At 40.5% G+C, this 16,305-nt stretch overlaps 1 protein-coding gene across 1 annotated transcript in view; it reads left to right on the forward strand.

The window, feature by feature from the left end:
- The window catches only part of Rad23b (RAD23 homolog B, nucleotide excision repair protein), a 49,999-nt gene that overhangs the window by 31,006 nt on the left and 2,688 nt on the right, over positions 1-16,305 (forward strand). The window contains exons 5-9 of the mRNA XM_059254368.1: positions 5,488-5,543; positions 8,268-8,395; positions 9,613-9,748; positions 11,139-11,266; positions 12,023-12,223. Coding sequence (XP_059110351.1) covers positions 5,488-5,543; positions 8,268-8,395; positions 9,613-9,748; positions 11,139-11,266; positions 12,023-12,223 — 649 coding nt within the window. The remainder of the gene's footprint in view (positions 1-5,487; positions 5,544-8,267; positions 8,396-9,612; positions 9,749-11,138; positions 11,267-12,022; positions 12,224-16,305) is intronic.

The raw sequence follows: 16,305 nt of genomic DNA on the forward strand, positions 1-16,305 counted from the left end.
TGTTGTTGACCCAACAGCTAGAAACAACATGGACCCATTTATTCAGAAGTGCTGTTATAGGAGATGCCTGGCACATGCAGCTCTCCTAGAAGACTCTTAGCTATAGCCTCCTAGCCAGAGCTTCTTCCTCATTATTACCAAAGTCACTGCTCCTGGTCAGTCAAATGAGAGGGATGGGGAGGAATTGCAGTGAGAATTACTAAGCAGTTTTTTGACAGGATTGTGGGGTGGGTTTTTGGAGGGGGGTGGGTGTGTTCCTTAAGTGATAATGATAGGGCAAAACAAATGCTTTATTCTTAGTAATTTTGGCTGGAAACCATAGAAGGGATTCCCTGTGCTATCTAAAATAAGAGTTCTATTACAACCAACCTGAAACTGGCACTAACCTATTTCTGTTTTGTGTCTTAGTATAACTTGGAACACCAGTAGAAGAAGTTACATGACCTTAGAGTCAGAGCCAGTCACTGTGGAAAACAGGCAGTGATTGGAAATGATTTGAAAACATGGGAAACATTTATGGTGTTCATGGCAATATATAATACAGATTTGCCCCTTATACAAGGGATGTGTTCCAGATGTCCAGTAGGTACCTGAAACCATACAAAGGGAACTGTGCTGTTTTTTTTCCCCTAAATACACATGCCCCTGGTAAGATTTAATCTATAAACTTAAATTAGGCATAGTAAGAGATTAATGACTAATGAAATTAAATGTGAACCAGCAGTTGTATTCATGGCTAACCTGAGCACTCTAGAGGCCAAAGCAGAAGAATTGCAAGTTCAAAGGCAGAATGGGCCTACATAGCAAGATTATGTTTCGAACAAAAAAGTTCCTTGAGCCAGGCATACTAGGCACACCTTTAATCACAGTACTTGGGAGGCAGAGGCTGGTAGATCTCTGTGAGTTTGAGGCCAGCCTGGTCTAATAGTGAGTTGCAGGGCAACTAGGGTTGTTATACAGAGGAATCCTGTCTCCAAAAATAAGTCTTTGAAATGTACTCTCTTAAAATGTCTGATGGTCCTGTAGATTTGCTAGTCTGTACCCCTCCACCCCCAGGTAAATTGAGAACTTTCATTTAGTCACTTAAGGGAAGCTTCTCCAGCATATTTCATTTCTCAGCATCGCTGCTCTTGATTTGGGGGAGGGATTATTAAAATAAAAGTTTCATAAACACTATACTGTGACACCTTAACAGTGGCTCTGGTAATTGAGACTGCTTAAGGGACCAGTAGACAAGTGAATATATAGCATGGAAATGATGGGTTCATGACTCAGGTAGAAGCTGGCAGCACAGTATTTCATCATGCTGCACAGAATGGCATACAGCTTGAAACAGTTTATGAATTGCTTCTTTTCAGGAGGTTTATGTGTTTTTAGAAGATGGTTTGACATGGGTTATGGAACCCCTTTGCTTTAGTGTTTTGCACCTAAATGTGACTTCCATGTTGTAACAAGTTGTTTTTTTTTTTTTTTTTTTTTTTTTTGGTCCTGCCAGCCAGTTCCCAAATAATGACAGGAGATTTCGTATTAATTATGAAAGCTTGGCATATAGCTTAGGCTTGTTCCTAACCAGCTCTTATAACTTAAATTAACCCATTTCCTTAATCCACGAACTGCCACGTGCCATTACATCCTATTTCCTCTCCGTGTCTCCTCGCACCTCTGATTTCTCTCCTCCTTCCTCTTTCTCTCAGAAGTCCTACCTATACCTCTTGCCTTGCTATTGACGGTTAAGCTTTTTTTATTTTTTATTTATTTATTTATTTATTTTTATTAAACCAATCACAGTAACATATCTTTAACACAGTGTAATCAAATATTTTCCAACACCATGTCTGACCCAGTCAGCTGTGCTTTGAAAGAGTCTAGAATCTCCTGCCTATAGTTGAGAAATAGTATAAAGCTTAGGGAATATATTTCTTGTGTTAACCTGGAACACTTTTTTTTCCAGCATCTGTGACACCATCGCCTAACCTAAACCCTTTCTCCCCATATACATTTAGAATGCATTCTGCTCTCTTGCACACTGGAAGATCACCAGAATCAGGTTAAACCTTTGCATCCTTGTGTAGAAAGGAATTTAGTAAAAAGAAGGAGACATGAAGGTGGGTGGGAGAGGGAGAGTTGGGGGATAGGTAATAGCAGAGAGTTGGGTGGATATGATCAAGAGACATTAAATATATGTTATATATGTATGAGCTTGTGGTGAATAGGAGCAAATGGGTGGATATGGTCATAATACAGTAAACACACACACACACACACACACACACACACGAAATTACTAAAGAACAAAAATTTTAAATTAACTTTTTAAGGTCTTCTGAGAGTTATGTAAGTTAGGAAAGGAAGGCTAGTGATCTAGGAAAGCAGACTGTAGACTTTTTCTGTTTGGATTTTTTGAGGCAGCGTTTCTCTGTGTAGTTCTAGCTGTCTAGAACTCACTATGGTGACTAGGCTAGCCTTGAACTCAAATATGCACCTACTTCTGTCTCGTGAATTCTTGGACTAAAGGTGTGTACCACTGTCTGGCTGACTGTAGACTTCTTAGTTGGATTTATACATTAGTTACTTAGTCTCTTTAAATTATGGAACACTAAACGATTTTGCGTGTCATTATTGTGCAGGGGCCGTGCTAATCTCTATATTGCTAAAGTTCACAGTTAGCTCGTCTTTTTTCTCAAAGTAATGTAACTTCAAGGAGGATGACAGAAGGTCAAGAAAACAAGATAAATGTGTCCTTTTAAAGCACAAAACTCAATGACTAGGTGTTAGGAGGTATACTGGAGGCTTCTCCATTACTGCTGGCCAGGCATTTTGTTTGTGTTCTTGATAAGCTACCTGTGAACGGTACAGATCATGCTGTTGATGACTGCCATAAAGAAAATGCACTTGTGGACTGGAGAAATGTTGCAGGGGAGGACCTGGGTTCACTTTCCAACAAGCACATGGTGGCTCACAACCATCTGTTACTTAGTCTCAGGGGATCTGACACCCTCTTCTGGCTTCTGCAGGCAGCAGGCATGTGTGTGCTACATAGACATACATGTAGACAAAATACATTAAATCTCAAAAAAAAAAAAAAAGACTGAAACTGCATGTGTCCTTTTTGAGGTCAGTATTGTTGGTCAAGGACGCATTTGAGTCAGCCCAAATTCTGTCTTACCAATGCTGTCGTTGAACTTGGAGTGGGCCTACTGAGTGCTGAGACTGCAGCACTGTTGCAACACCCAGCCGGGACTTTTCGCTACGTGGCAGAGGCTATAGAACAACATAAGCCAGAAGCAGAAGCTAAGCGCTACAAAGCAGAATTGTACATTTCTGTGAGCATGTCTTGTGATTTTTATTACATCTCTCTGGTGTCTGGACATGCCTTTCAATGCATAGGGAGTGGTTGTCTCTGTGGTTTAGTAGGAAGGAGAAGTGGGGAGACAATCAAGACTGAGGAATGGTGTTTAAAGTACACCACAATTTTAAGTGCTTAAAGGGATTTATTTTTAAAATAACATGTAAAAATTGTACAAATTATTGCAGAGGAGAGTAATCCTTCAAGATTCCAAACTGTATTCACACAGTAGTGACTAAACATTTGATTAGCTCTCATTAGCTGGAGTGCTGGGGGGGATAGATAGCACTGTAGACCAACACCTAAATATAACAATGTACAGATCCATTAATAATGTCACACTCTGTAAATGCTTCATCATCTGAGGGGAAAAACATGGATTTCTCATTGTATGCTGTCAAGAATCAGTTATTAAAGGACAAAGATTCCATGTAAGATGAAGTTAGAAACTAGAGGAAAAGAGTAAATGTTAGAAACTAACCTACGTAGAGCTTAATGACTGTAGAGTGTGTCCCCTAATATATTGTGCATCCTAATAAACTTATCTGGGGTCAGAAGACAGAGCAGCCACTAGATAGACAGAGGCCAGGAAATGGTGGCACACACTCCTTTAATCCTATCACTTGGGTGGCAGAGATCCATTCGGATCTCTGAGTTTAAAGCCACACTGGAAACACCCAGGCATGGTAACTCATGCCTTTAATCCCAGGAAGTGAGCCTGATTAAGCTTTCAGGCTTTTGAGCAGCACAGTTCAGCTGAGATCTATTCTGGATAAGGACTCAGAGGCTTCCAGTCTGAGGAAACAGGACCAGCTGAGGAATTGACGAGGTGAGGAAGCTGTGGCTTGTTCTGCTTCTTTGATCTTCTAGCATTCACCCCAGTACCTGGCTCTGGGTTTGATCTTATTAATAAGACCTTTTAAGATTCATGCTACAGTAGAGCTTAATGGAGCTTGTTTGGGCCCACTAGATGGACTACGAATTTGTAGGAAAATACTGACGTAGACCTGGGCATGTTGACCTAGATTACTTTTTTTTTTTTTTTTTTTTGGTTTTTCGAGACAGGGTTTCTCTGTGTAGCTTTGCGCCTCTCCTGGAACTCACTTGGTAGCCCAGGCTGGCCTCGAACTCACAGAGATCCGCCTGGCTCTGCCTCTTGAGTGCTGGGATTAAAGGCGTACGCCACCACCGCCCGGCTTTACCCTCCCTTTCATCGCTCCTCCCATTTGCCATCTTGATTCCTCTAGACTCCTCTAGATGGCTTCACGTCTACTTTGTCATGTGTACACATGTGTATCCACTGTCAACATCTCCATGGTGTTTTATGGTGCCTTGTTTGTCGGCCTTTTATTTTGAACTTAATCTGATTCCCCAACAGAACAGAGACATAGGGGTGCACATGTGTGTTGCTCAGCATTAACCAGAGACCTTATTATGCCTTTAAAATTGGTTTCCTTTAGGTTAGGACAGGATCTGCACCCCCACCTGCAGTTTCCTTCTTTTGTGTATGCTATATTCCCTAACTTGTATGCCTTCTTTCCCTATCATTGTTGAAATTTCCTTAGGAAACCTCACTGTGAAAGACTTGCCAGCCTCATTTGTTTCTACATGTGATACTTTATCATGTGCTACTTTTGATATTTCTCCTGCTATGACTTGATTTATGGGTGATTTTAACTGCAGTATCATTCTCACTTCTTAGAGCAAGTTTTCTTTAAAGGCATTGTTTATGGCTGGGTGGTGGTGGCGCACATCTTTAATCGCAGCGCTTGGGAGGTAGAGGCAGGCAGATCTCTGTGAGTTCGAGGCCAGCCTGGTCTACAAAGCAAGTTCCAGGAAAGGCACCAAACTACACAGAAACCCTGTCTCTAAAAACCAAAAAAAAAAGAAAAAAAGAAAAGGGCATTGTTTATGTCTTTTTGATGTTATTTAGAATGACAGATTCTCAGGAGTAGCCTTAATATTGAAAATTTTTCCTTAACTATAAATCCTACAGGTAAATCTATGGGAATAATCTCTAAGAGATTAACTTACCTGATGATTTTAATACTTAAAGAATTCTTTAGAAATTAGTTACTATAATAATTTACATGAATTTTGCATACTTTTTGAAATGTGACTTTTTTTAAATCCCTTTACAGTACACCAGGAGATTCTTCCCGGTCAAATCTTTTTGAAGATGCAACAAGTGCCCTTGGTGAGTGTCCAACTTACAAAACAACTGGTCAGACAGTGCAGTTTGGCCTTCTGGTACAGTTTGTGTTTTAATGTTTATTGGCCGGTATCCTTGTTCCTGTTTTGGTATGGTGGGTAGAGGGCTGGGATAGGTGCGCTCACTTGTGTGACTGGCTTCTGGTCTCCCCAGCAGCAGCATTCCAATAGCACTGATGATGCTGGTTACAGGTTAGTTCTGAGCTAGTTGAGCTTTAACTCCTTGCTATCCTCATTGTATTTAGTGACAAAATGTAGGTTTTCTGGGTGTGTACCAAATTCAGAATTTCGTCTTTTGACTGTCCTGGGACAAAGCTGCCACCAAATACTGTCAATAAGCATTCATTCATGAGACTGAAGACATGTGACTTCATACACCGACAGTCATCAGTTGTAGAGAAGAGGATTACATAAAGAATGGTAACCGTTCTGTAGCTTCAGAGCCAAAGCCAGTTGGCACTTGTCTCTAAGGCTAGTAAAGGTTCTGGATGTTACCAGTCTTGCCACAGTAGAGTGCTTTGGTGCTGTTGAGCAGGAGCCAAGTAAATTATGCCTTTTGTTGTTGTTGCTGCTGCTACATTTAAATTTCTGGTCATAGTATTGATGGCTTTACTTACACGTTTTTTATGTTTTGTTTTGTTTTGTTTTTCGAGACAGGGTTTCTCTGTGTAGTTTTTGTTCCTGTCCTGGATCTCGCTCTGTAGGCCAGGCTGGCCTCCAACTCACAGAGATCAGCCTGGCTCTGCCTCCCGAGGGCTGGGATTAAAGGCGTGCGCCACTGCTGCCTAGCCATGCTCACACACTTTTTAAGGAGAGGCATAACATAATTTCGCTCGTGTTTCAGTCTGTAGGAAGCAGAACAATTTCTGAATTGGTCAAGAAGTCAACAAATAGGAATGCTAGCACCCTTGCATTTATGTCTGTATGTCACCTGGATCCATTCTTTCTCTGCTTTGTAATCCCATGGTCTCTGCTCTGCAGTCTTTGCTCTGTTGAGTTCCTGCTTCTTAACTTCCCATTCGGCTTTTGTGATACCTCTCTTCCCATTCTATAACTCAGACCATTCTTCTCAAGTACTCTATTAAAATCTTATTATATCTGACTATAATTATGTGTTTTCTGTGGTTCTGCTTTAGGCCATAGTTAAACATTTAGACTATGGGAGTGGCTACATAACCATGTATATGCTGTAGGGATTCCCCCTGTGCTATTCATTTGCCTCTGAACTTGTAGACTTGTTTATTCAAACTTCCAAATAGGAAATCTACAGACTCCACAAATGTCTTTGTTCCCTCACTTGCTTGCACCAGTGTGCTTGCTGTTGTTTATAGGTGACATATGGCTGCTGGTCAGTTAAATTAGAGGGCAGAGCTGGGAGTGGAGAAGGGAGACTGTAACCAAATCCACTTTCTGAGATGCTAAGAAAGGCAGTGGTACCCAGAACACAAGTGGAAAAGAAGATAGTTTTAATAGACGTGAGTTGAGAGTGGGTGTAGCTTTCTTTCATTAAGGCAAGATAACATCCATCTGGGGAGATTGGAGCTAGTCCGTGCCCAGTGACTCACTTACAATACAAGTAACTCCATCCTTGGGTGTGAAATTGTATCTTACTAGCCTTTGTTTGTTTCCCATCAGTTTGAAAATGCAAAGTGTCTAAAGAAGAAAGTAAAACACAATCTTATTACACAATCAGAATTGATTGTTTGAAGTACATTTAAAAAAATGGACTGTCTCTTGGTTTTTGTGAGACAGGATTTGTCTTTATATTCCATACTGCCATTGAACTTCTGTAGCCAAGGCTGACCTTAAACTCAGAGCAGCCTTCCAAATAGTGAGATTACAAGTGAACGACCAATTTGTTTGTGTCTTTTTTTTTTTGTCTCTTATTAACAGGTTTCCTTCCCTGACCTGTGAATTCTTTGTTGTATTTATACCTGATATTTCTACTATGCTTATAAAAACACTTAGTTTTCTGTTGCTTTTCTAAGTTACCACAAACTTAGTGCCATAAAACAGTTTGTTATCTGGCCATTTTTGTAGGTCAGAACTTTTGACACTGTTCTTGCTGACTGATACCAAGGAGTCAGTAAGACTGTGTTATTTTCGAGACTGGGAGAACCTAGTCAGATTCTAGAGGCTTGCAGACCCTTTCTCCATCTGCAAAGACAGCAAGCAGCAGAGCTCTGATTCTGCTTGTATTTTCGTCATCTCTAACCCTCTTTTTGTCACTTTTTTTTTGATTGATTTATTTATTTATTATGTATACAGCATGTATGACTGCAAGCCAGAAGAGGGCACTAGATCTCATTACAGATGGTTGTGAGCCACCATATGGTTGCTGGGAATTGAACCAGGACCTCTGGAAGAGCAGTCAGTGCTCTTACCCTCTGAGCCATCTCTCCAGCTCCTGTCACTGTTTTTAAGGACCATTGTCAGTGACATCAGGCCCATCTGGAGAGTCAGCTGATAAGCAGGCCCACTTCCCTTTGCCACATAACCTATGTATTTATAGGTTCTGGGAATTAGAACATGCACCTTTTTTTATGGGAGGGCATTCTGCCTACTTGCATAAATGTTGACTTTTATACTGTTGTCTTTGTTTAGCATAGTAATATAGAAAACACTATAGACATCATACAGTCAAGAAGTGTGGAGAGAATGTTCTTGAATGTTCATATACTTTTTCCTTGTCCCTCACACACCTGTTTAGTGACAGGTCAGTCTTACGAGAATATGGTAACTGAGATCATGTCAATGGGCTACGAACGAGAGCAAGTAATTGCAGCCCTGAGAGCCAGTTTCAACAATCCTGACAGAGCTGTGGAATATCTTCTAATGGTGAGATTCTCTTTAGTATCAAACTCTTCAAAGAAAATAAGATGAGTGAACAATTGAGTGGCAAATACTATATGCTAGATAGTTTGCTCTCCCCACCCTAGTGTCTACATTTTGTGTTGATGAGATGTAACCTTTTGAAAATGATTCTGAAATGATTTTAATTAGAAAACGCCATGATGGTGAGTTATGAAGTGGCTCTTTGGGTTGTACCTTACACACCAGTGAAGCTCTGGAGAGGGCATCTTTCTAATTGAGTAAAATCTTAGTAGATTTTAGCCTCTCGTGTAACCTATTATGAATTATTTAGAGCAAAATTTTAGTTGTCCTCTATGAGGAAGCAGCATTAGCACTTTTGTTTGAAAATTTGATGGAAGCTCTGGACGGACCCTGGACCGATAGTCTTAGCCTTCAGTGACTCCACATCAAAAGCAGCCGCTTCCAGGGCCTGCAGTGCAGGTGCACTGTTAGCCACTGCTCACTACCTGTCTTTCCTCAACGAGTTTGCCTCGTGTCTAATAGCAAATGGACTTAATCACCATCTGCTAAAGTCTTAAGATTTGGATGGATTTTTAAATAGGTATAACTGCTATTTCTTTAAATCTTGTGCATCAAAATAGAAACTTCTGGGTGCACTTTTAAGCTGTAATAATTTCAAAAAGATAAATGCTTGAAGCATACACAAAGCATCATTTGAAATTTATTTTATATGTGGCACTTTCTAGATGATCTTGCTCAGAAACGTGTCAGTAGAGGAGTTGCCTTGTTTTCATTTCTTCAACCAACCAACCCCCCCCCCCCCCCCCGAGTCATTTCAGAACTGTCACCGTTATCCTTAATGTTTTTGATGTTATAAATACAATCCTTTGTGTTACTGAGTGACGACTTACAAAAGCCTCTGCAGCAAAAAGTCATCTGGAACCCCACGAAGGTGGAACGCTTTAGTTATTTTATTCTTAGAGTTTAGTTGTACATGGGTTGTGGTTGTTATTGGACAGGATATCTATCACTGGAAGTCTGTTGAAGAGTGCTGCCTTACACTACAGCACTGAGTTCTACACACTATGAATCCTTTCTAAGATAAATAACCTGTGTTTGTTGAAGCAGACATGTGTCTTACACATAGACAATGATGTTTAATAAGCATAGATGTTTTACTGTATATGCTATTTAGCCTGTGTGTTTGTGAGATGTCTTAAAGCTTGGAAATTGGGTTGCAGGGAATCCCTGGAGATAGAGAAAGTCAGGCTGTGGTTGATCCTCCTCCCCAAGCAGTGAGTACTGGAACTCCTCAGTCTCCAGCAGTGGCGGCAGCTGCAGCAACCACCACCACAACGACAACAACTAGTGCTGGAGGTAAAGTGACTCTTTCTGATGGCCGAGGATTATCTTGAGTTTAGAGTGTAAGATGGTGTGATCTGAAGTACTTCCGGGGACAGGTTCATTTCCCAGAGCCTTTGGATAAGTCTCAGTGTCTTCGCTAACAGTAGACTTGACCACGTGTATAGTAGTGCACGCCGGTGTCGCTGTGTTCGCAGGGCCCACTCCACTCGTTGATTCTAAAAAAAGATGCTTCACAGTTTGTATTCAATCTTCGTTCTGAATGGACGGCTCACTTTATTAAGAAGCATAAGTTCAGGCAGGGTGTGGCCATTCATGCCTTTAGTCCTAGCACTGGGAGGCAGAGGCAGGCAGATCTCTGAGTTTGAATTCCCAGAGAGCCAGGGTCCATAGAGAATCCCTGTCTCGAAAAGAAAAAGTGGGGGAAAGACTAGAATTTCAAAGCCACCAGAATCTTAGTGCTTAGACTGCTAATTTTGAAAAGGCTATGTTTTGATAATTTCTTGCTCTCATTTTGGCAGTCAGTTGGGGCTCTGTGTTATATAGTGGAACGAGGAGGCACAGCTCTGGCTCAGATTTTAGTATTTCCATCTATCACCTATTACGTAACTTAGTCTTTGAGTCTCACTTTAATTTTACACATAAAATAGAAATAAATATCCATATATGTGATGTATATACATGTAGCTAGAGTTTTCCTGCCTGGCCCACAGTTAGGACAAATCTCTCTCACCTGCCAGTCCCACAGACGCTCAGACCCGACCAAGTAAACACAGACTTATTGGTTACAAACTGTATGGCCGTGGCAGGCTTCTTTCTAACTGTTCTTACAGCTTAAATTAATCCATTTCTATAAATCTATACTTTGCCACGTGGCTCGTGGCTTACTGGCATCTTCACATGCTGTTTGTCATCATGGTGGCTGGCAGTGTCTCTCTGACTCAGCCTTCCACTTCCCAGCTTTATTCTCCTCCTTGTCCCGCCTACACTTCCTGCCTAGCCAATGGCCAATCAGTGTTTTATTTATTGACTAATCAGCAACACATTTGCCATACAGAACATCCCACAGCATATACATAATATGTTTCTTACTTGTGAGCAACCACAATAACATGATAACCTTTTGTTTTGATGTAGGACACCAGTTTCTTGTGTTTTCTATAACGGTTCACAGGGCATTGTGGGTGAACTTGCTTCTCAGCGTTCTGTCTTTTTGCTGATAGTTTAACTCCTCTAGAGCAAAGGTAGCACACTGGGGTTAGAGAGTTGGTGACTTATTTTCTCTGCTGCACCTGAGAACTCAAGTCATTTTTATTTGACATGTTCTGTCTGAATGTATAGTTTCACTACCTTTTCATTATATGTATTTACCATTTTTGTTTTAAAATGTTTGCATCTATTTCAGGCCACCCCCTTGAATTTTTACGGAATCAGCCTCAGTTTCAACAGATGCGACAAATTATCCAGCAGAATCCTTCCCTGCTTCCAGCTTTGCTACAGCAGATAGGTCGAGAGAATCCTCAGTTGCTGCAGGTGATGATCCGTGTTAATTTGGAAAATGGAGTTGGAATGTTGTTTGTTTTTGACTACATTTAAACCCAGAGCCTGTGTTCTAGCTAGGCATACTGAAGAACAAGTTGGGATATAAAGATTGAATCAGTTTATGTTGGTCAACTAATTAAGTTTGGGAAACGTTTTTATTTCCTCTTTCATGTTCCTGAAGCACATTAATGTATTAGAGAAGCTAGAGTGTGTTTAATTTTGTAAACCACTTTTCATAATCTTACTACTAGTGAGACATTAACTCTTAGAAAAATCTACCTGTGGGCACATTTTATGCTCAGACCAGGAAATATTTGAGTTTTGTACACAGAATGGCCTACTAGTGTGGAAAATGAAATATACATAAAGAGGAAGTTCTGTTTTAGGTCCGTGGTAGCTTTTTTGTGAGTGGAGTATTTTGTAAGACTTTGCATTCTCTTTGCTAACCTTTCAGAACTATTGTGTTTCTTTAATAGTAATGAAAGAAATCATTCCGTTTCTTTCTTTTTTTCTTTTCTGGCTTTTTTAGATAGAACTGTCCCAACATTCAAAATTGTTATGGGATTCAGGCAAGCCAAAGACTCACAGTGAGGCTTCTGCCTTGGCCTCCCAAGTGCTGGAATTAAAGTGTGAATCACCATGTCGGCTTAGCTTTTTAGTTTTATTTAGAATTGTCTTGTTCCTGAAGATAGTTATGATTGGTATGTTATGGTGTGTTATTTTCTTGTGTTTTTTAAATCACTACAGCAAATTAGCCAACACCAGGAACATTTTATTCAGATGCTAAATGAACCAGTTCAGGAAGCAGGTGGTCAAGGTGGAGGAGGAGGTGGTGGAGGTGGCGGAGGCGGAGGAGGCGGAGGCGGAAGTGGAGGAATTGCAGAAGCTGGAAGTGGGCACATGAACTACATTCAAGTAACACCTCAGGAAAAAGAAGCTATAGAACGGGTGAGTTTAAATCAAAGGAGATTTGTATTTCTTTTTTTTTTGTTTTTTTGTTTTTCGAGACAATGTTTCTCTGTAGCTTTGCGCCTTTCCTGGGACTCACTTGGTAGCCCAGGTTGGCCTCGAACTCACAGAGATCCGCCTGCCTCTGCCTCCCGAGTGCTAGGATTAAAGGCATGCGCCACCACCGCCCGGCGAGATTTGTATTTCTTAGTCACCCTACCCAGCTAGTGGCTCCTGCTGCGATGTAGCTGTAGCATTTCTGTACGCCAGAAACAGTTTGGTTCTCTTGTCCCAGGGACTGCAGTAAGGATGCTTAGCCCCACCCCTTGCTTTTCGTCCTTTGTTGCCCCCCTCCCAACAGCAAAGGGCCTTCTTACATAAATCAGGTAGGTATACATATTAGTAGACTAATGTTTTCATTGGTGTAAAACACAAGAAAAATAGTAAAGCATTATACCTAATTCAAAGTCTTTTTATATTTCAAATTTTAGTTCTCCTGTCCCTAAAATGTTAAATAGCTATATGAATTATATGAGGGTGGTGTACAATAAACATCAGACACTAGCTATCTTGACTACCTTTCTATCCTCAACAAGTGAATCAGTGCAGGTTTGGGCAATACAGTAACCTAGGTTTTGTGATACTGTGGTCAGTAACCCTAGCTCTCCCTCATTTTTACTTTTGTAGGCAGGAAAGTACCATACTTGCAACAAAGTATTTTGAGATGGTAATCACATGGAACCCTACACTTACATGGTCACAGAGACCCTGAGGTGTGGTGTTCCACCATGCCTAGCTTTCATTTTCTTTTGAGCTTAGGTTTAAATTGGTTTCTCATTTCTGCATTGTAGACTTTCTTTTTTTTTTTTTTTTTTCCCGAGACAGGGTTTCTCTGTGTAGCTTTGCGCCTTTCCTGGAACTCACTCTGTAGCCCAGGCTGGCCTCGAACTCACAGAGATCCGCTGGCTCTGCCTCCCGAGTGCTGGGATTAAAGGCGTGCGCCACCACCGCTCGGCAAGATTTACTAATTCTTAAGAATTCACAGGTCGCTCTTAATGTGTAGGTCTGTGATCTATTCTTTGTTCTTTTTATTATGAATATGAGTGAGACTGCATGTGGATATCCATGTATCCCAACACCATTTGTTGAAAAGACTTTGAAGTTAGGGGTTCCTATAAAAAGGCAGTGGTGGCGCACGTCTTTAATCCCAGCACTTGGGAGGCAGAGGCAGGCGGATCTCTGAATTGGAGGCCAGCCTGATCTGCGGAGCGAGATCCAGGACAGACTTCAAAGCTACACAGAGAAACTCTGTCTTGAAAAACAAAACAAACAAACAAACAAACAAAAAAAAAGGTCAGTGGTCCATGGGTGTCAGGGTTAAATTTGGCTTAGTTTTAATCCTTTGATCCAGTTTACCCATGTGCCATTGAGGCCAGTACCTCACTCTTCCCTGCTGTTACTGCAGGTTTCTAGGAAGTATGAAATTAGAAGGTGTTAAATGCTCCAATTTTGTTTGTAAAATTGTTGTGGCTGTTCCAGATCCCTCATCCTTCTGTGTAAATCTCAGGATCAGCTTGTCCAGTTTCTGGGGGTGAAACTTATAAAGATGGCTGAGTTTAGAGCCCTTATATGTTCGACTGGGAGATGCTTTTGAGAAATGTCCTACATCTTTTTTTGTTTTTTTTCTTTTTGATTTTTGGGTTTGTCATTTGAGGCAGTCTGGATATATAATATCCTGTGCTGGCTTTCAACTTGATATGTAGATGAGGATGACCTTGAAGTCATGATTCTTCTGCCTCCATTTTGCAAGTGCTGGGATTGCAGCAGGCATCGCCGAGCCCACTGAGTCCCTTGTTAACAGTCTTAAATCTGATGGATGTGATGGAGCAGCATTGTGATCCAGCACCTGGGAGAAACGGCTGGAGGATCCCAGGTCTTGAGATCAGCGTAAACTATGTAGTAGTCATCTCAAAGAAAACAACTTAGTTCTTCCTAAGGTAGTTCAGTGGTCTTCTGTAGCTGGAATAAGTAAAAATATTATACTACTCTTGAGTTTATATTCCTAAGAACTGTTCTTTTTGATGCTGTTGGGAATTATTCTTTTTATTTTCAAAATGTTCATTACCAGTTACATGGAAGAACAGTTTGGTTTTGTGTATTGATCTTATATTCTCACAGTCTTGCTGAATTCATTTGTTAGTTCATTTCCATGGAGTTTTCAGGTTAAGAAAGTTGTTCCCTTTAATGGCAGGTTGTTGAGCTTTTGTCCTAAGTTGTGCATTTGTTAAATTTTTTTTCTAAGTTTATCAAATTATCATCCTTTATTCTTAGAAATACTTTATTGGGGCTGGAGAGATGGCTCAGCAGTTAAGAGCACTGACAGCTCTTTTAGAGGGCCTGGGTTCAATTCCCAGCACCCACATGGCAGCTCACCACTGTCTGTAACTCCAAGATCTGACGCCCTCACACAGGCACACATGCAAGCAAAACATCAATGCAAATAAAATAATAAGAACAAATGATTTAAAAAAAAGAAATACTTTATTGTGTCTATTGAGTCAACGTTGCATTCCTGGGATAAGTCCCACTAACCATTAGATGATATTTGATTCACTCTCCTGGGTTTGAGGGTTTTTATACCTATATTCATGACAGCTGCTGCATTGTAGTTTCTTAGTGATAGGTGTCTTGTTTTAGTGTTGTGGGGAATTGTGGCCCCACAGAATGAGTGGAGGGTGGTTTTTGGAAGAATTTAAGAATTGGTCTTGGTTATTTAAAGATCTGATAGACTTTATCAGTCACCATTTCAGCCTTCAGTTTCCTTGGGGGAGTTTCTATGTTTGTTGAATTTTATTCCTTACTTTAGCAATTTGAATCTTTAGTTATCGTTTGTTTTTTTTTTAATTTGTCAGTTACTGATCTTTCATTTTTCTTTATTGAAAATAGGTTCTTCTCTCTTATAATACACCCAGACCACAGTTTCCCCTCCTCTATTCCTCCCAGTCCCCCTCTTTCAGTTTTTTTTTTAAAGTTACTGTTTTTTGTTGTTTTGTTTTTAATATTAAGTCTCGTATTTCTCTCTAGTCTTTATCATTTCCCTCTTTTTTGCCTTTGGGTTAGTTTTTTGTTTTGCTTTTAGTATGAAGCACATATTTTCTTTATTCAAATTTTTCTACAAGTAAGGTAGCAGAACATTAGATTTTTGTTCATCTATATATCTAGGTTATATAGAACTTAATTTCAGACAAGCAAAAAGAGCAATTTCTCTTTTCCATAAAATACCTACTAAAAATATATCACAGGTTATCTTGTAAAGTCTTTGAGTAGAGTCCACAACCATTAAACCACAGTCAAAGGTGCCCACAAGGACAGGGCCCCTGCCTTTTTTCTGTATTCCTGCAGAGAATATTACAAATGGCTTGCACCATCAAAGGAAGGCAGAAAGAGCTGAGAAACAGTTCCTAGTGAGGCCACCATCTAGGGCTGACGCTGAGTGGGGTTCCATGATAGTCCCAAGCTCTCTTAACTAAAATTATTTAAGTAAAAGCGCTCTCTCTCTCTCTCTCTCTCTCTCTCTCTCTCTCTCTCTCTCTCTCTCTCTCTCTCTCTCTCTCTCTCTGCCTCTCTCTCTTAGTGGGTGGCACTAGGGATTTAACCCAAGGCCTCATACATTCTAGAGCACTGAATCATACCCCTGGCAAGGTCTGTCTGTCTTAATACAAATTATACTGAACTCTAGGCCTAAGCACTACCGTAAGCACCACCCCATCACAATCACAGAAATTAGTTTGTATAACCTCAGTTTTTTAAACTTACTGAGTCTTGTTTTAGGGCCGTTCTTTCTGAAGCAAATTCTGTGCATATTTGAGACTGTAATATGCTCTTATTAAACATTCTGCGCTCAGGCTAGGTGCCTTATAGTGCTGGTTAATTCCTTTGTTTTCCTTGTTGGTCCTCTTTCTGATGTATCCTGTTACTGGTAGTGGTAGCATTGAAGTCTCCAGGTACAGCTGAAATGATAATTTTTCTTTCCAGTCTTTTTGTTTTGTGTACATATGTTTAGCATGTCTTCTTGGCCCCCT

This window comes from Peromyscus eremicus, chromosome 2, assembly GCF_949786415.1.
Source record: "Peromyscus eremicus chromosome 2, PerEre_H2_v1, whole genome shotgun sequence".
Classification (NCBI taxonomy): domain Eukaryota; kingdom Metazoa; phylum Chordata; class Mammalia; order Rodentia; family Cricetidae; genus Peromyscus; species Peromyscus eremicus.